The sequence below is a fragment of the Pocillopora damicornis genome, chromosome 7, assembly GCF_964200805.1.
Source record: "Pocillopora damicornis chromosome 7, jaPocDami1.2, whole genome shotgun sequence".
In the NCBI taxonomy this organism is placed as follows: domain Eukaryota; kingdom Metazoa; phylum Cnidaria; class Anthozoa; order Scleractinia; family Pocilloporidae; genus Pocillopora; species Pocillopora damicornis.
In genome coordinates, this window is record NC_142676.1 from 2,945,127 (window position 1) to 2,965,454 (window position 20,328).

At 40.3% G+C, this 20,328-nt stretch overlaps 3 protein-coding genes across 10 annotated transcripts in view; 2 read left to right on the top strand and 1 right to left on the bottom strand.

The window, feature by feature from the left end:
- The window catches only part of LOC113678599 (solute carrier family 49 member 4 homolog), a 29,055-nt gene extending 20,529 nt beyond the window's left edge, over nucleotides 1-8,526 (top strand). For all 8 annotated transcript variants that reach the window (XM_089211432.1, XM_089211428.1, XM_089211427.1 and 5 more), the window contains 11 exons: nucleotides 151-241; nucleotides 1,153-1,395; nucleotides 1,995-2,038; nucleotides 2,425-3,219; nucleotides 3,911-3,967; nucleotides 4,067-4,196; nucleotides 5,058-5,104; nucleotides 5,466-5,527; nucleotides 6,075-6,261; nucleotides 6,522-6,704; nucleotides 7,091-8,526. In XM_089211432.1, coding sequence (XP_089067558.1) covers nucleotides 151-241; nucleotides 1,153-1,395; nucleotides 1,995-2,038; nucleotides 2,425-3,219; nucleotides 3,911-3,967; nucleotides 4,067-4,196; nucleotides 5,058-5,104; nucleotides 5,466-5,527; nucleotides 6,075-6,261; nucleotides 6,522-6,704; nucleotides 7,091-7,344 — 2,093 coding nt within the window. In that variant the 3' untranslated portion in view covers nucleotides 7,345-8,526. The remainder of the gene's footprint in view (nucleotides 1-150; nucleotides 242-1,152; nucleotides 1,396-1,994; nucleotides 2,039-2,424; nucleotides 3,220-3,910; nucleotides 3,968-4,066; nucleotides 4,197-5,057; nucleotides 5,105-5,465; nucleotides 5,528-6,074; nucleotides 6,262-6,521; nucleotides 6,705-7,090) is intronic.
- A 1,486-nt stretch (nucleotides 8,527-10,012) lies between these two features.
- LOC113678590 (matrilysin) lies at nucleotides 10,013-16,037 on the top strand. The gene is made up of 6 exons (XM_027195489.2): nucleotides 10,013-10,151; nucleotides 10,239-10,446; nucleotides 12,276-12,533; nucleotides 12,926-13,175; nucleotides 14,048-14,266; nucleotides 15,243-16,037. Exons 1-6 carry the CDS (start codon nucleotides 10,093-10,095, stop codon nucleotides 15,422-15,424), a joined length of 1,176 nt encoding a protein of 391 aa, XP_027051290.2. The 5' UTR covers nucleotides 10,013-10,092; the 3' UTR covers nucleotides 15,425-16,037.
- Nucleotides 16,038-17,555: 1,518 nt separating this feature from the next.
- Nucleotides 17,556-20,311, bottom strand: LOC113678628 (uncharacterized). Its single transcript, XM_089211451.1, has 2 exons — nucleotides 18,434-20,311; nucleotides 17,556-18,062 (listed from the first exon to the last, which is right to left on the bottom strand). The coding sequence occupies exons 1-2, from the start codon at nucleotides 19,251-19,253 to the stop codon at nucleotides 17,749-17,751; spliced, it is 1,134 nt and encodes a 377-aa protein (XP_089067577.1). The 5' UTR covers nucleotides 19,254-20,311; the 3' UTR covers nucleotides 17,556-17,748.
- Between the last annotated feature and the right edge of the window lie 17 nt (nucleotides 20,312-20,328).

Genomic DNA, 20,328 nt, shown 5'->3' on the forward strand with positions numbered 1-20,328 from the left:
TCTTAACATCTGGGTGCTCAATGAGCAGTTAACGCTATCCAGCAGATACGTGTTAACAAAACTTACTGCACTATCTACCGGATAAAGATTTATCCAGCGCAAAGCGTTATCTGATTGATGTCAACAGCCACTGTTCCTTTTAATTGACAGGACTAAGACGGAGTGTTCTTATTTCTTGTGCGTTTATGTTCGTTGGAACAGCATTAAGATGTGTGACGTCAGATCCGTCCTACGCTATCTGGTAAGGTTTTTGACGGCAATATTCATGCTCCCTCTTTTCACAGCTTAAGGAGAAGAAGATAGTCTCCTTTAGTTTGGGAGTCGTGACCTAAATAATTTGTCACAAAATCGAAACTCGTGGAATTTTGGTCTTTTTTCATCCAGGATGATAATATTGTCAATAATTCTTCAAAAATAGTTTGTCACTAAACTTAAGTTACAAACAACCGGTATGCTGGAACCCTTTCGATGGGGATATAATTTTCTCCGATATCCGCATCTTCAATAAGGAGGAAGCAAAGAGCTGACAGTTAACCCTTTACACCTCAATTTTTCCATGACCTTATTGTTTAACATGGTAAACCGCTGATCTGAAGGCTCGACTCGAACTTACTTCGAACCTTTTCCAGATCAGCGAGTCATTCTTGGGCAAAACAATGTGATTCTCATAAGGCATTCCCCTTACCTTGGACGCTCGAAACATCATTTTTCACCCGCGGATACGCGAAGCACAGTTAGGAGTAAGGTGGGGATTCAATATGCGGATTAATATCAGCATCTGGGCAACTGCCCACCTACCCCTCCCCTAACCCAACAACAGTCAATTGATGACAAGTTAGGGTTGGATTAGGGGAGGGGTAGGTGGGCAGTTGCCCAGATACTGATATTGATCCCAATATGCAATTTGCGTGGCGTTAGCACAGCCTTTGGAGAGGGTCTGGGGAGAGAATGCATTTAAAGATGGCGGACCGGATGTTGACTTGAGGGGGATGGCTCAAGATGACGGCTCAATTTTGTTTCTTGGACTCACAAATCACTGGCTTGCGGCGCAAATACTGATTATTGTAATTATATTCTGCATATTATATCCACGAGTTAACCATAGTGCCACTTCGATTCAAATAACTTCTTTTTTATTACTATTATGCTAAGGTCTATGGGCGCCGGTCAACTGTTGAATGGTTTGGCGGGTCCTGTCACTCAAGCTGCGCCCACGCTCCTGTCATCAACTTGGTTCCCATCTGAGCAGCGGACTACTTCAACAGCGGTTGCGGCGTTGTGTGGGTCGCTAGGTGTTGCCATATCTTTTGTTATAGGCCCATTAGTTGTCACAGATGTTAAATATGAGTTGGATAGGTTAATACCGGATAGAGGCAACGTGTCGAAAAATCTCAGGTAATTAAAAAAGATATTTGTAAAAGAATAAAAAAAATTAGTTTTTTAAATGTAAGTAAGTGTCAACAACTGAGTTGGAAACGTTAATTGTCCACCGTAAAGAGTTTAAAGGCTCACGTTTCGAGCGTTAGCCCTTCGTCTATCGCTTGCAACGTCAGTCTTTAAGCTCTTTACGGTGGCCAATTTACGTTTTCAACTCAGTTGTTAACACTAAATTACCTGTTATACTATCCCACCGACGCAGTACCACAGTCTCTTTAGAAACTTACCCCCTTTAGTTTTTTAAAGCTTTCTTTGTAAGCCTTTATTGCGTATAGACTGATAGAGATAGCTTAGAATTTTTGGCCAATATTTTTTTATGTTTTGTAGGCATTTGTCCATTTGGTTTGTGCATCGAGTACCTAAAGGAGATTTCGCAATTAAACTAAAAATTCTCACTACATACATCTATTCACTCGCTTTTGATAAATAAAATTTCGTTTCCAAATTTCATAGCTCTAGAGCCATTCATCGATAGCTTTATGTTTAAAATTTATTAAGAAGTATTTTTTTGTGTTTAAAGAGACTTTAATATCTTTTTGTTGGTTTGATTTTTATAGTGATACTCTAGATTTGTACCTCAATGGAAACACTTTATATTCAGGTAAGAAACGAAACTGCTCAACGGCAAGACAGGATAGTTGTTATCAACAAAACATGAATCGGTTTTTTGCAAAGTTTTAAAAACTTTGTGTGAGCTACCTTGATTTTCAAGTTTAAAGTTAACAATCAGAAGATTTAAAGTAAAGAGAAATTAGATGCTTGTAATTCTCAGGGCTATGTAAACTATTCGACTTCATCGCCTGAAAGCCGAGAACTTGCACTAAGCAGTCGGAACGTCGCGATCCTAATTGGAAGTCATTACATCGAGTGACAAACGATAAAGCCTAATTACTCAAAGACAATAACTCTTTTTTTCATCCTTCTCAGTGGTAGCCCGAAGGAGCATTCTTTAAAGTAACTTTTTTTTTTATTTTTGTTGGCTTTTAGAATCTATATACCGAGATGCTATGTACTATTGGCCTTTGGACAATCTGAACATCAGCATTCAAAATGTCCAGTCCATCAGAAAAGACAGGAAGGAAAATAGCACCAATTTACGAAATCCTGACGATTATAGGAGAGTTACAATCAACAAAGGACTCAGGGAATTTAAAACGAACAAGGAGGGACTTTTATTCAATGAATGCACCACTGAACAAGGTGTCGTCAATCAGAGTTTAATGACTGACGGTAAAAGCGCTTGGGTAAATCTTGGCCCTTTTATAAACACTTGTGTGAGTGACCCGTCCCTGTGCCCGAATGGTTTTACCGTTGCGCTGTGGATGAAATATGAAATCTTGGACGCTAACGGTCTGCAGTATTTCATGGGGACCAGCGGAAACAGAGATGGTCTTAAAGGATTTTTAATTTATCAAGATTTTCCTTACGACAAGGAAGACCACTTGGCCATTAAAGTAGAAAACGGCACGGTGCTATGGAAACGAAGCTTCTCCGCGCCACGTAGCAATTGGACGCACGTGACGTTCACGTGGGACGAGCGTGAAGGACTTGTGATTTACTCGAATGGTTCTAATGTGGGTGGGGACCCAAAGGGGAAAACCACCAAACTCGAGAGGAGTTATTTCACGATGTTCACTCTCGGAAGACCAAATAATGTCTATGCTTTTTCAAAAGCTGCGTATGACGAGTTAGCAGTGTGGGAAAGAAAGCTTCATCCCAGGGAAATTGAAGCTATTTATCAACGAACCGCAGGCATCGGGATAACTCCCGATTTAGAAGAAGGTGTGTTTCGACTCTTATCAGCAGTTTTGACTCCAAGGGTCAAATTTGTCACTCTCCCCTCCAGCTCAGACACATGACCCTGTAAAATCATTAAGAGAGTTTTTTTGTTACATCAATATGATAAACTTCATCTGTCCAGTCTGTTAAGCTCCACGACCTGTTTTCTTGATTTAGTATTGGCATTGCACATGGTTACTTGTCAATCAGTTTTGGAAGTTTAAGAGGTTTATGAAACAGGCAAATTCGCTGATGCCTGTCAAAAGTTTGCCTTTGTTTCCAGAAGTTACCATTGCATATTACTGTGATGCATAGCAAAGAATTGTCTTGCATAGCAAGGAATTGTCTTGCATAGCAAGGAATTTTAAGCGGCCACGACTCGTGTTTTCGGCGCTAGTGCTGGACGGTGTCCTCGTCCATCTAAAACGTTTTAGTGCTGATCTCCTGTTCGTTAAAACCTCTTCCGCGTTGTTATCACAAAATGTATTTTGTCAGAAATGAACTGTAATGTTCTTGATATCCGACAGAAAAAAAGGAAAAACCGGCATTAGTTATAAAATTTGTTTCAATCCCGTATTTCTTTTCTACTACTTTTACCATTATTACAATTGTTGTGATCATCGTCATCGTTACTTTTATTTTGAAAACTTCTGCTACATGTTTGTTTAATTCCTTTGTTCCTTCTTGTTTTCAGCTAAACAGCGACTACTCAAGGACGGAAAAAAAGAAATAATGACGTTACTATATGTTGGTGAGTTAGCTTCAGTTTACAAAATCAGCGTTTATTATTTTTTATCAAGCCAGCCTGTACATTTGCTAATTTCATCATATTATTTTTTTCTTTTTACAGAATGTGGCGTTGTTATGTTTCTTTTCCTGTTAGTCTGTATGTACTTCCCAAACAAACCTCCTCTACCACCAAGTAAATCAGCGAGAAGAAAACGAGAAGACTTCTTCGCCGGCGCCAAACAAATATTTAAGTAAGATACCACCTTTTTCTTACTTTCCCGGTTCTTAACCCTTTGAGTCCCAAGAGTGATAATAATCTAATTTCTCCCAACAGTATGACCTGTGAATCGCTCTTTAAAATCACAAGATCAAAGGAAATGATCGCCAACAAAGGGACTCTTGATTAGTAAACAACTTCTCCTTGTCAGCACCTCAGAGAACAGTATTGAGAATTTGCATACTGATGTTAAACCCTACACTGCACTCTGTTTTCGTATTTACTCTATTCCACTTGTACTCCGCTCATAGCGGAGCTCGCAGAGCGTAGCCCCATAATTATACAAAATAGTAGTAACCCATCAAGCCGAGAAAATTTGGATGTACGACTGTACGACCGTACGACCGTACAAGGTGCTACTTTTAACATGCGTGGTCAACTGTACCGCTGTACCGCGGGCACGCCAACGCCACGGCTTAGTCCAGTGGTTAGTGCACTGGGCTCCGAGTCGGACGACCCGGGTTATAGTCCTGGCCGGGGCAGGGCGTTGCGCCCTTGAGACGTGAGGGAAAAAAAAAATGCGAGCTCCGCTTTTAGGCTTGGCTAAATCTGTATATTATTTTTTGTCTCCCTCTTCGTGCGAGCGTTAAGCCCCTCGTAGTCTTGCATATTGCAAGTTTGCATGTGCTCCATTCACTTAACTGGCCTGAAAATTCTACCTTTCACTATCTACATTTAGCTCTGTTGAGGATTGTTCGTCTAAGAGTTGATCATTTACTCGAGCATCCAGGAAGTAGTAAAGGAAAAACCAAATTCACTCAAAAGAGTCGTGGATATTCAACTAGCACTGAACATCGAAGGATAAAACTAATTATTTGCCTTATTTGTAACACAGGAACAAGCAGTTCTGGACTCTTGCGCTGGTTTACGGAGTCACAACTGGTAAGCACAAGCCCCAAGATTTACGTAATGCTGTGTCCTACTTAAATAGCGGATGAAATAAGAACTTGTCAAAAATTTCTCGTAGTGTTTTCTCACCAATTGGTAATATTTTACCAAGCTTGTCACTGAAATGGCGTGACAAGAAAACCTGCGCTTGGCTCTAAACTAACGCCATTTATATAATGGGTACTGGTTACACGTTTTTGTTACTCCATGCTGACCTAAACTAGTGAAATATGACTGTCTTCCAAGTTTTGTTTTATTTGAAAAATGAGTAACTAGCGATTTTCTCCATTTCTGAATTTTACGCCGCCAATGATTAGTATTTGATTTTGTGAGCTGTCTTTGCTTTCATATGTAGGTGTGTACAGTGGTTGGGGTGCCTCCTTAGCAGTTAATCTAGAGACCTTCTCCATCGGACAGGTGAGTTCATGTGGGTCAAACGATGTCCTGGGAGACAGAGCGTTTTGTGAGTCCATCTTCTAATCTCTGTAGCCAGTAGGTTTGTGTGCGCTTTGCTGCGGAGCTGTGAAAACGAGTGGCGAAGCCGGGAGAAACTCCCACTCGCTGTTTCGACTCTATCACAAAACTGATAGCTTAGCGGGCTATCAATCTACCCATCTTTAGCATGGTTAATTGTTTCGGAGCTAGCGAACAGAATGATACCGATTAGCGTTTATATTATTGATTAACAAGTCTAGTCAAGGACTCACACGGCAAACCCAGAGGTCTACACCGCCGGCGCCCACCCAGTTTCCTTTGGGTGAAGTGAGAAGGGGGCGTTGCTGGCCCCCTAAGGTGGAATTCCATTCCATAGTTGGTATCCATTGATTCTCCTGAATGGAGAGAGGCACTGAAAGAGAAAGTATGCCCAATGACCTTGACGAACGCGAAGTTCTTGATCAGCACGCCACACATCACACCAGTGTGTCTTTCTCATTTGATTTACAATTTTCTTATTTTATTTCAGAACGAGGCGGGTTGGATCGGTTTTTACGCCACATTAGCTGGTATCGGAGCAGGTTTAATCCTGGCAAGGTGCGCAGATCTGTTTGGCGGCAAAATGAAACTCCTTCTGCTCGTTCTGTTCTTCGGAGCCGCAGGTTGTTTCTTGTGGTTCTCGCTTCTTTGTCTAAGGATGATAGCATATGATGACGGTAAGAACGAAAACCTTAAAAGCATTGTCTGTAAAAAAAATGCAAATGTAATTATTTGGAATGAAGACTTTAATTTAGTTTTCACAAGGACAATGGTACAGTTGTAGTGCCTTGTCACTTCATCCTCTGTGACAAATGTTGTAACAGTTTTGTCTTTACTTTTTAACCGACGAGTGTTAACTGAACATCGATAGCGGATCACTAATAGAAATTGTTTAAAAAGAATACTCATCACAAGTCTGGCACTTTTGATATTTCAGCTGCCTTGTACAAATCCAGTATTTTAGGAGGATTTTTCGTCAGTGGTACTATTCCTCTGTTCTATGAGCTGACGGTAGAGTCCACTTACCCAGTAGCGGAAGGAATCACCACAGGAGCTTTGACTATCATTAATAACACTTTTACTGTTATCTTCCTGCTCGTCTTGATGGTGCCTAAAGTCGGTAAGTAAAAGTAAATTGAGGAAAATTTGTCTGGTATTAAATTGATCTTCACAAGTTAACTATATTTTAAGTAATTGCAAAAGAGAAAATCGCTAAAAAAAATCAGGCTTCGAGGGGAATTGAACACGTTCCCGCTGAATACCAGCTGGGCGTTACTACCAACTGAATTACAAAGCAACATGTTGGGAGCGAGGAAATATTACCACGTTTTCTGCCAGTGTCTTAATTTTTTCCTCACAATCTTACCCGTACTGTTTTGTCCCCTTTGTGATTGATACGGAACCCGTTTATTGCGATTTTCTTGGGTTTATTACTAATTCAGCGACACACATGGAAATATTCTGTAAACATTCTGACTTGGTCAATCGCTTGTCTTCCATCTTCAGGAACCGAATGGATGAACTGGTGCATGTTTGGAGCATGTGCGGGCTGTATTCCAATACTGCTGGGCTTCCAAGAAAACTACCGAAGGCTCAACCTAGACAAAGACAAAAAACCCTCAAAAGAACCCAAGAAAAAAAGAGAAGACAAGAACTTGAAGAGACCATCATCTTCTTTCGGTTCAATTATCTCATTTAAACATCATAATGTCGACGAACTAGTTAAGAAACTAGAAAATACCAGAGAATCCAACATATGATTTGTATTTATATCTTTAAAATGTGATTATATTTATTGACAAAATGAGGAGCCAGTGATCCAACTTGTTCCATTCTAATTTGAAATAGGTGAGTGATTCATTGCAGAGATATGACTTGCGTTTACAGATGCAAATAGGGAAACTTAGACGCCTTTGCATTAATGACCCGCGTACAAGACAACAACAAAAACAACAACAACAGTTCATAGCAAGCAGGTTGAAATATGGAAGAGTTCATCCATAAACGATAACACGAGATAGTCGTGATAGATAAAGCAAGCTTTTTTCTTTTTCAAACCCGAGTGAACACAATACCAACCAAAATGCAAAGTTATTAGTATGATTGGGCAGGGTTACTCACGAGGCTTAGTCACGGGACGTTCGTCAAGGTGCATATACACGGAATGATATCCTAAAAAGAAAAACTTAAGTCCTCCACAATTTTTTTTCTTTTTTTTGTAAGTAACCATATAGGACGTCCGTCGCGCTTACTCCCAACTTTCCGCACCGTACGCTATACAGTTCTTATGATGTTAGTTGGAGAATTTGGTATTGGATCAACTTAAACTTCCTAATTGATATTTTGCTTTATTCTTAGCACTTACCCGCTTAATATTGTATTAATATTGTAAGGAGAAATTCTGTCTTGGTCACTCATGGGAGTTAAAGGGTTAAGAGATTGTAAGTTTCTGGGAACCGGATTTCAATTTAAATTGTGGGTGTCTACTGCAGTGTCTTACATCTAACCATGGTCCTCCGTTTTAGGAGCTTGACTGATTAAATAATAATAACGACCGCCATAAGGAAAAAGGGTATTTAACAAGTATTAAGATGATGCCATTAAGGGAGAACTGACGCATGTTCAGAGCATGCGCGGGTTGCTTCAGCTGTCTTTTTCATTGAGGGCCTAACATTGATCCAATGGTTTTGACTGAGATAGATTAAAGGGGTGGTAAAGTGGTAAATTACAATAGTAATTCTTAATATTTGCCATTTGCCAAGAAAAAATCTTTTTTATCTGAAATATCGCTGGCGAACAGTTTCTAAATTTACTAAATACATCAATAAATTAATAAAAGTTTTATTAAATGGGGACAAAAAAAACTCAAAACAATCGCTTAAAAATTATCTTTAAATAAAGGACTTTGTACGAAAAAAGATTTAATAAAAAAATGGCCCAGAGTTGTTTCTGTCGCTTTCTTTCGTTGCCAGTAATTTTGTACACCGCTGAAAGAACAGATGCGCGGTGTAACGGCACTGGTAGAAGAATGTGTGTGTTATTACTTTCGGAAGTACAAAACAATTCCATTTATTTGACTCGCATTCCTTCGATTCCTGGTAATAAAATTAAACCTCCTCGCTACCAACCTGCGACTAGGCGATACTTACTCGCTACGTGCATCCTTTGCCTTGCCCAGTCCTTCCCTACCATCTCCAGTGAAATAGTAGTCCAGCAGTGTATAATCAGCAGAGAAACTCACCGTGAATCGAGGCAAGGTCCCAGCATGCATTGTACCCCCAAAATAAGCATACTCCTATAAGCAGTAGTGTAGAAGTCCTCTTTTGATTGCAAAGATCTTAAGTTGACTCTTCCTAACTACTCGCTAGTAATTTAGTACTTAAGAATATCACCTGGGATCGATTCAGTATTTCTCTGATGAAGTTTTCTCTCACCTCTTATAACCAACGGATCAGCAATAAATTTAAGAGGAGTTTAATTTCCTGACGACTCGACCGAACTTTTCTATTTACACGCCATTGCCAGTGGTTTCTAAGTAAAGTATTACGAACACAGAATGGAATGGCTAATTACAAAATTGGAAATAACATAGGAAATACTAATAACATAAGAAAGGGCGATTTACCTGACGATTTTAAAATACGGCATAAGAACTTTACCGCGATTGCATTTCAACTTGAGCTCACACCTTGTATTTGCATGATCTGCGCGAAAGTCAAACTTGTATGGATAGCCGCGCGGACTGGGGCTAAGAGGGAGATCGGTTTCTACATCTATCTTCTCTTCCTGTTAATATTAATCTCGATAATAAATAAATAAGTAATAAACGGGATGCAGCAGTGGACACTCCACGGGGTGGCTCTTCTTGTCTGCTGTTTCTAACTCGAATTGAAATTTGAAATGTTGATCTTTGTAGAGGAAGGAAAAGCGGAGGACCTAGGGAGAAACCCTCGAACCAACAACAAACTCAATCCACCTGGTCCAGAAATCGAACTCAGGCCACGATGGTAGGGGGCGAGCTTTATCACCACTGTGCCATTCCTGATCCCATAAATTAGGATTAAGAGAGGAAGTGCGAAAACACATCATCGTCCTAAATATCTCTCACCGACTATTTGAAAAAGCCTAAAATCCTCACTTTTCGAAGATGTGCTGACCACTATGTCTTTTTTATTCAGACTACGTCGTGAAGTACCGCGCTTAAAATATACCTTAGTAATCTCTACCATCGGGAAAGGACAGGGGCTTTAAACCCCACCCAGGGAGGAATCCTTTCCTCTAACAAGCACGACTTTGTTGGCGGTCAGCATTTCTGTACTGTTCAAAATCAGAAAACAAAACAAGTTTTGTGTTTGGTTACAGATAACCTGGAATGTTTTTACGGAGCTTCGGCACGATTAAAAAAAAAATTAAACTTGAATCAGATGTTTTCATTAGATATCTACATCCTGAAAGATATGAAGCGTTCCGCACTTCAGGTGTCACTTGAAGTGCATCTGTTGTTTTGAATGCCCCCTTGCAGATCTGCCCAGACTTTCGTCGTTTACTGGATTTTCTCGCTTCATTTGTAAGTTCTAAGTCTTCAGTTGTAAATTGCAACACAGCAAGTACATTTAAGAGTAGAACTAACAGTTTCTACGAATTTTAATCTCAGCGCAATTGGCCTTGTTGAGAGAATGATGAATTCCGCGAGCATTTCGATGAAAACCCGAGGTTTCAGTTTTAAGTGGCTTGTCATCGCTGCCGCTTTGCTCCTTAGTACTTGGTGCAGTCGATGTACATTGGGAGCACCACTTCCATTGGCTGACTCGAGTAAACCCTCCAAAGAAGTCGTTGATTCAGTCACATACGAAACAGCTCTGGTAAGATAATATTAGGATATTTTTAAGAAACCACAACGGCGACGCCAACGAGGACGTGGTAAAACAAAAGATTTAGTGGGGAGAAAAATAGCTCAGCACGTGCGTTTTAAAACTTTTTACATTTCTTAGCCGTCCTTTGCAAAACAGCAATGTGAAATAGTCAAAATTTGCGTAGTCTGGGGACAGATGGGCAGACGGCAGATTATTTAATTTTCCATTTGGAACCCTAAGCTGTTCAGATACGTTTACTAAAGTTGAGGTGTGGCGCCGTTACAGACAGTAACCTCATCCAGCCATTCGCGAAATTCATTTTTAAATTGACGTCTTCCTCGGCGTTTTCGTTCTGTTTGTCTAAGGTCTCATATGTTGTGAAGTTCACTCCAGTTTATTTAGCGTTATTTAAAAGACTAAATTTTTGAGCCGTTAGCAGTACGAAAAGGAAAAATTAAAACGTTACATCAGACAGCTATGAGGATCTAGAAGTCATTTGCAGTCTTACTGACAAATCTCTTTCTTGAGATTCTGATTTATTCTCGGAACCCATAAAAGCAACAGACTATTTTAAATGGAATCGAAGCACGCGCGCTGCAATTAAAAACAGATCGGACTAAAATCGTTATCTCTTTCTCAGATCAACTCCAAGAAATTTATCCTCTGATATCTTTGGCCCATATGGTCGGTTGTGCTTTGCTAGTTCACTGACTACAGAGATGTTTCAGTAAAGTTTTGTGCAATTGTTGTATAGTGCAATCCTAAGATATTTGGCTCTTAAACATAGCTGAGGCGTGCTTTGAGGTTTGTAAATTAGAAAAAAATTATAGTTTTGATTGCACGCGTTGATTAAATTACTTGGCCGAAACTTATACTCCTGATAAGAGACTCTAAAAAAGCTGTCTTAAGAGAGTTTATCGTGCATTATCTGCTAAATTAAGAGCAAATTACCGATGAAGCCACAAAGAATTTAAAAGCTGTTGAACGAAATAGAAATTGCTCGAGATCTGATCGTTAATGGATTCCTTTTAAGATCATTGAAAAAAGGTCTAGGGCACGATGTTTCACTCTCGATGAAGTACACTTTGCACTTAGACCAGGTAAATTCGACAGCGGTCCTCGCATACAAAATATTTATGTTAGATACTAACTGCAGATAAATATGAGAAAAAAAAAACTTCATTAAAAGGTGCGAAAATCAAATTCAGACTTTTTCGACGCAAATTAAACAACTCTTTTGAGAGGTCAACATGATAACACTGCACCGCCACATTTCAACTGGGAAACTGTTTCCCATTGAAACCACACCAAAACCTTGATTTCGTATGTCTACTACCTGGTAAATGTTCTGTAACATTCTCAGACAGTTTTTGACTAATATTAATTCCAACCAAGTTCAACGGGTTCATTTTGAGTCGTTTTCACCCCGTCAGCGAATTAATTAATATTTTACAGGTGTTGTTATTTTCCTTCACTCGATAAGCGCATTAATTACATACTAACCCAGCCTGTCATGCCCCCATATATGATGTTAGACTCCCTCTCCCCCCCCCCCCCCTTCGCACTATAAATTTGGTCTGCGTTAGAGAATTACAGCACAAGTAAGTATGCCATTGTGTTTAAGTTTCCGTGCTGAGCTTACTGGGGCTGACTCAATTGCATTCAGTTAGACTATGTGTTCCGTTTGCTTTATTATCCAAAAATGGGGGTCACGCGCTTCCTAAGAATCCAACCCCCCTGCCTCTCCACCCTTGAGAAACTGATGTGTCAGGCGTATACTAAGCCATGGTCAGTGTTCAATCTAACTATTCAAACCAAAACGTTAATCCCATTTGTAGGAATGGATGAAAAAGTACAAGGTTTTTAAACCAGGACAAGACAACAACTTTACCGAAATGATCTCAAACGTACAGCGCATGGCTGGGTTAAGTGTCACCGGGGAATTGGATTTCGACACCAAAAAACTGTTTGTCATTCCTCGATGTGGAAATGTGGAGAAAAACGACGAGCCACAACGACATGAAGAGAAAAAAGGAAAAAACAAACGTTCTGTTTACTTTCAAAGATACGTGGACCTGTTTTGTGCAGCTCGAAGGGTACGTAAGACCTAAACAAGAAAGAGAGAAAGATAAGCTTGCAAGTAGACAGACACGAAGACAATATCGGGGTCATTTCGGCTCCTCGTCAGCAGTATGGTCACCGAAAATACCGCTGGCAAGGAGCTTAATGACCCTGGGCTCAAGATTGGCACCAAGACATAGGTTCCTTTGATTCGTTGTGTGATCCTTTCGAAGTAGATTGCGTGGCATGAAAAACATAACTACATGCAATTAAATTATCTGTTTCCTCGTTGATCAACGAGCGATGAGTAAAAATGAAAGGAATAAACACCAAAACAATAAAGGCGTATTAGCGAGGTGTTAGAATCTCACAAGTTGGAAATCGTCAAGATGTTATGTAAGGTAAACAACTCCTTTTTCCATCTCAGGAAATGATCTCAACAATTATGTCCCACCGATATGCTGGGAGCCAAATTTCATTGCTGAGCAGATTTTTGGGACGTTTGGAGATTTATGTTCCAGCCGGATCAACATGCCGAGTTACGAAGCGCTCGACTCAAGATGACCAAAAGAGCAAAGTTCTTGTTCGATTTGTGAAAGGATCACACGGTGATCCGTACCCATTTGATGGAAAAGGAGGAACATTCGGACACGTGTTTTATCCAGATTCCAGCAAGGGTGAGAGAAACGTTTTTTTTTCTCTGGGTGGTGTATCTTAGCAATAAAGGACTAGTGGCCTGGGGAGAGGGGGGGAGTTTGTGGATGATGTGGCATGGTTTTCAACGGAGGGGTGATCATTCGCCACTAACACAGTATTAAGGGGGGGGGGGGGACTGACTGCCAACTAACTGCCAATGAAAGAAAGGGATCATAAGAATATAAAAAGCCTTATGGTCCCTAACAGAAAGCCAACAAATCTCCATTCATTCATATAAAACATGTCAATATTCCACATTGCTGTCACGGTGATAGTTTCCTTGGTAACCAGTTGGGCCGATGTTTTTCTGGCTTTTGCAGCTTTAGTGATCTTTTCATTGTTTGGGTTGAGTTGTTGTTTTAGAACTTTTGGTTCACTTTGGTTTGGTTCACAATTGCTCCACATTGCTTCCGTTTTGACTCCACACCAGAAACTGGACAATCAATCAACCTCTAAATTTCTCCGCCTTTTTGGATTCACTATCCTAAGCTCGGTAACTTTTTCTATGAAATGTCACAGTATTAGTAACTCGGGTCAAAGCAAATAGTTTGAGAATTTTGGCATGTTTTATAAAGAACAGCGGTGTCCGATACAAGCTCGCTGAAAATAGCATCAGATGGAGGAAGAAAGAGGACTGCCCTGATAGAGTCCGGTGGAGGTCCATGATTGATGCCCCATGGTCCCAAACATGAGCGAAGATGGTCTAATCTAAACTTAGAAAGAACAAATAGTTACCGTGTAAAAAATAAAAAAGATTCGTCGATTTTTGGCCGTTACGTTTGCAGCAATTGTAGCATCCCGAAATAAGCCTAATTTAATACTATTCACTCATTTATTGCCATATTTGTTTCAGATTTACCTGTTGAGGTCCATTTTGATGACGATGAAACATTCACCACAGGAACAGACAACGGCATCAACTTATACTGGGCGGCGGTTCATCTACTTGGACACATTATGGGTCTGAAGCACTCCCGCAATCAGGAGTCCATTATGTACCCCTGGTATAAAGGTTATCTGCCGGACTACAAGCTGAGAAGGGATGATACTCAACAGATACAGGCCCTGTTTGGTGAGTGCACTTTCCGAAAGCCCTATCACCTTAAAGGAATCGTAGACATCCCTTTCACGCAAAAAAAATACCTCTAGCGTAGTATCCGGAAATGAGCGTAAGGAAAATAGGAAACGTTGGTAAGGCGAGCACCGTGGCTTTAAATAATGAAAAGCGAAATAAATTAAACAGCATTTATCTATAAGTGCGTGATTTCATTCCTGATTCAATGTTTTATTGGAAATATTTCTTTCCTCAAAACTTCCTAGATTTTCACTGATCCAACTTGTATCTGTTGGTATAATCACGGTTTCTTAAAATCGTCGTTTACTTTCCCTTTGAGTGCCGAACCTAATCTGGGACTGAATTATCCTTGCTCTACTTCGCTTTGTGATTGGTCCCAAAAAAACTCTCGCCACTCTCTTAACCAATCAGATGCAAACGTAAGCCAATCACGCCTCAGTCACTCGCGTTTTCCCGCGCTTTGGTCAATTTGAAGGTTTTTTAATTATCATTGGTTCCTTACGGTACTCTACCTAACAGTGATTTGCCGTCATGGTTACAAAGTTTTTTGTACTACGTGACACTAAATCGAAAAGGGCAGTGGTTTATTTCAATGGAAGAGATACACGTGACGCTTGTTTAGGAAAGTGCTGAAATCTCGAGCTTTTTAATGATTTTGAACTCTCGATTGTCAGTGGTATTTATTAAACTCTTCATTCTGATAAATGAAAAAATCATCATCTTTTTTTTTCGTGCATTCATGCATCTTTAGCGGGAAGTTTACCAACTCATGGATGGGACACGACCACCAATCAATCTCGGTTCTGGAGCCCTCGTTCTGTTAAGTGTTCCGCTGGATAAAAATAACGAAGGCAATGATAGCTAAATTGCCTATTGATCAGTTATGAGGGTAGATAGAAGAACCTTTTAATTACAAATTTATGCTCAAGAACAAATGATTTTTATGGATACTACAATTCGATGTAATTTTCAGGCACATCTACCGCGACTGATGTAAAGAACGCACAGGGGATTCTACCAAAAGTTCTAAAACAACAACTCAACCCAAACAATGAAAAGATCACTAAAGCGGCAAAAGCCAGAAAAACATCGGCCCAACTGGTTACCAAGGAAACTATCACCGTGACAGCCGAAGGGGTACCAGCGGAAGCCTAATTGGCCGTTGACATTTGGAGGGATGTTCCCAAAACGCCAGATTAGTAGTTTTAACTCGTTCAACCAAATAGCTCTTTTATTTCTATTAAAAAGTTAACCTTTTTTCTTTAACTGAAATATAACCGTGGCTTGATTTATTAACTTAGCAGCTATATAGGATACTTGACTATGTAATAGTTTTAACTGGTTCAAAACTAGTTTTTTTGTTTCTTTACAAGAAGTTATGCTTTTTCTAGTAACCGAGGTGTAAGTTGATATATTAGCTTACCAGACACATAGAATGCTAGTCTATAAGCTCAGTGTTAACTATTTCCAACGCGAGAAGTTCAAGTTTTTCTTGTAACTAACATATAACTTTATGTATTAGCTTACAAACTCTACAGAATGCTAAACTGTTTGAATAGTTTTAAAAGATTATACAACGTAAGGGTCTTTTAATTCTTTCAAGGAGTTGAAGTTTTTCCTATGACGATATGTAACTTGATGTATTAGCTTATCAACTACATAAATATCGACACAAACTAAAAATTATACAGGAGCTTTTGTTACCTTATTTCGTTTACATTTACACAATGTAAAGTAAATGTTAGTGTTCAGTAAAATATTTGGTAGTTCAGCTGTATTAAGCAAAATACAACCAAGGGCGTAGCTAGCTAGGGGGTGTGGGGTCCCGGGGTGGCCGTGACCCCCCCCCCCCCTTGTGGGCCTTTTTCGGTCTTATGTAAAACAAGGCGTGGGGATCGACATGAAAATCTGATGAGTACCCTCTGTTTGATACAGTGTGACCCCCTTTGAAAAATCGTGGCTACGCCTCTGATAAAATACAGCTCATGTCTATATTCTCCCACGATGAAAAAACAAGGTGCTTAAGGGCAGGTGGATTATAAATTATAATTTTATAATACATAACTTTAGTAGAGATTACTAAATTTTAGTAACCACTACCACACTAAATGCATGCACAGAGTCGAAAAGTCCTGATCCATAATTGAGGCCCTGTTAGGGAGGGGGGAGGGGGGAGGGGAGTCTTTATGTGCCCCGTCTGAGTTTCATACCTTTTCGCAGTTTCAGAAGGCTCCCATGTCGCTGTCGGAATTTCGTCCTAAGCCACTGATATCGACATCGGAAATGTTAAAGTAGAGAATGTTTCACGTAGATGCGTTCGCGTAATTTTGTTCCCGAAACATTTTCGGATAATTATCAACCAAACTTAATAGCCTTACAAACTGCGACATGGGAAGACAGAGAGAGAAAAAAACCCAGAAAAGGTCAAATCTGAATTTTGAGCGCGTGACCATAAAGGACATAGAGCGTGACGTGATATGAAAGATGAGAAGAGAAGATGACAAAAGAGAGTCAGACGACACAGGTCACACCACAGGCTGCCTAGGCTCACGTCTCGAGAAAAAGCAAACGATTAATTCATGAAAGCGTCACGCGTTGTGTGACAGGGTGTTAAGTTAAGAAGGGAACCGTTGAGAATTTGAACACTTTATAAGGAATAGTACGAGGAACGAAATATGGTCGATTTACAATGATAAATATTTCGAAATATGAACATTTTACACGTAAAATCAATAAAACTTACCTACAACTTGTGTACCGTTATGGTTTCTGGCGATTTCTGCCGTTTTTTAAAAGCTTGTTTTGCCATCAAAACGGACACACAAGATTTGAGAAAGATCTATTGATTTTACGTGTAAAATGTTCATATTTCGAAATATTTATCGTTGTAAATCGACCATATTTTCGTTCCCCATACTTGTAACGTGTTCTGAACGGTTCCTCTCGCAACTTAACAAGTCACACAACGCGTGACGCTTTCATAAATAATCGTTCACGTTTTCTCAAGACGTGAGCTTGGGCTGCCTGTGGTCAAACAGTAGACGGAAAATACTCGCGGAAAGTTTTACAAATTATTACACGCTATTTCTTCGGCTCGAATGCGCAGCAAGTCGCTGTCTAATTTTTAAAACGCCAATGTCGCTGTCGATTTTGCGTTAGCGGTTCTATGTTCCTGGTCATTTCAGCCCCCATTATGTCGCCGTTTCAGAGTCGTATCGCCCGGCCAAATGTACTTTAACAGGTTCTCATAATGAAACTGTCCACAACGGGAGACAGACAGCAATACTACAATATCATTTCGCTTTACCGAGACCTTCCAACGGTATTCACCTGATTTAAGTCCAGTCCTTCTACATCCTTTTCTGTAGTTCAACCTTTGAAATCTCTTCTCTTTTATAAATCCTCCTCAAGGCATTGGGGCAGCATCCCCATTTTAGAAGGTACACCCCCCCCTCCTCCCCCAAATCATTTATTTTACTTCAATTGAGTGAAAACACTTCGTAATCAGTCACAACAAATTTTGGATTTCCCGTGAAGAAAGTCGAGCGTTCTGGAGGAAAACTATACACGCTATTAGTACCATTAGACTCACTGTACGATATGTTTGCATGGTCTGAGATTTTTAGGGCATACCCGCAATCCAAGCTGCCAAACGTTGGTCCGAAGCGAGTTTCACATGAGATGCCACGCGGTTGGCCATAAGTAGTAAGCGGTATTTTAGTTGGTTCACGGCCATATGGGTTGACCATACTGAACAAGAATGCTGCGGTACAACTTGAAATACGGTTTAGACCTGTTGATGAGATAATGCTTCTTTTATCACAGGCAGACCACAGTATGTGTTCGTGGTTAATTATTGCTGACATGAGACAAACAAAATCCACGAGGGTGAATAAAATGAAAAGTGAAATGAAACTCCGAAAATTGCATATCTAAATTACATCTCAGTATAAATATCTCAATAAAGTTGAATGAAATGTTAATCGATGCTTTGTGGTTTTTTTTCGCCTTCGTGGGCCGTTTGAAGCGTTTTCTTACGAAATTACTTTTGGCCGGAGGCCGTTAAGAGAAGAAATTTTCACGCCAAAATTTTAACTTAACTTTCGTTTCTACTCAAATCGTTAGCTATTATTTTCTACCCGATTGAGTTAATTTACTACTTACTCGTCCAAGACTTTTCCGTAAAACCTCCAAATATATATTCTCCACTCTTCACAATACTAACAGTAGGCCCGTTGTTGTCACATCTGGAGTGAAAGCATTCGGCTGCGAAGCCATCTCGAGAAGCACGGTACAGAAGACGGAGGCGACGTCGCTTCATCCCCGCGTCATGGAAAGGCAGCCAACTTAGCAGCACGTTGATATGTTCCTCATTCGTGAGTATCTCCGAAAAAAGGCTCAACCTAATTAGTATCCCTTCAATCTGGTAGAACTGCGCTTCAGTTTCAAGTTCTTTGACAAATTTTGCACCATCCGGTAAAACTAGCTCTCCGTTCCGCAGATAATTGAGTATAAACCGGAAGTGTTGTCCATCCCTGTCGAGGAAGATGGTGCTGTTTTCAGCATGCTCCCCTGAAAACATGGCGGCTAACCTTGAGTTTGGATCTTTGGTCAGTGTTTGGAGAGTTGTTGTGAAGTAATGGCCACCAACATTCAGTTTCACGCTCGAAATCGATTTCAATTCATGTAGTATCCCTTGTATTTGGTAAAACTCAGCTTCTTCGGCTAGTTCTTTCAGAAATTTTGCTCCATCTGGTAAAGTTAATTTTCCAGTGCGAAGATAATTGAGTATAAACCGGAAGTGAGTTCCATCTCGGTCGATAAAGAAAGCGCCGTCTCCACGAGGTTCCATTTCAAACTTCCCTGAGAACATGGCGGCCAGCATTGAGTTTGGATCTCTGTTCAGTGTTTGACGACTTGTGGTGAAGTAGTGACCGCCGACATTCAGTTTTACAATCGAGAGAATACTTTGATCATGCTGCATGTTGTCTACTTTCTGTACCTGCTTATCGCTACAAACAGGTTTTGGTGAGTAAAGTGTAAAATACTTTCTTGAAATCACTCCTGCTTTCTGTTCGCTGACCAAACTTGCGAGATATGATGAGAATCTTAATTATTGCCAAGGGGTAGGGTGAGGGTGGGAGGGGGGGTAGGGTGAGGCGGGGGGGAGGGGAGAGTTGGAGGATTGTTTCACGATAAAATTTGTCTGATCCCCTCAAGCGCTCTGAAATATTTTTATGATTCCCTTCATTGGCGGTGTAGTCCTATTTAAAACTCTATTGGCGATGACGGATCATCCTCTTTCGTCCCCCTTATGTCATACCCCCTCAAATCTTTCGCACCCCTCCCCCCCGGGACGATGAATAAGAAGTGTGAGCGTGCTCCGTCGAATAAATATGTTTGTCACGCGAGGTTATGTTTGCAATTTCAGACCACGTTTAAGCTGATTAATTCTTCGCTAAAAACTTAGCCCAAAAGACAAAACCAGACAAGACATTTATCAATTGCTCTGATTTGCACAATTATTGCCCCGTACTCGATATAAAGGATTATGGAAGTGATTTTCGCAGTTATGACCACCACGTAAGCAGTGGTGAAAATAAAGCATGAAAACATTCAGGCCTGTACGAGATTTGAACCAATAACCTCAGTGATACCGGTGCAGCACTCAACCAACTGAGCTGACAAGCCAACTGGGAGCTGTTCATTATGTTGGTCCCAAATAAACCCGTGAAGTGATGAATAACTGACTGTAAAAATAGGAAAGTCATATGCGTGAACTGCGGATAAAAAAATGAATATGGAAGCGATCTTTACAGTTGTGAACACTACTTGAGCAATGGTGAAAATAAGGCCCGAGAGTAGAGGATTGTGTTTGAAGTATTGAAGGCCTTGGAGGATGATAAAACCCCTTTATTTGCATAAAGCTTTTCTTGTCCTGCACCGAGGAATATTTTCCTGTCCTGCTTGAGGCACTCTTCAAATCAGCAAGAATGACGCGGCTTCTTAAGAATCCAAACAATCACATTACTTGCCTGCACTGACTGAGCACTACACCA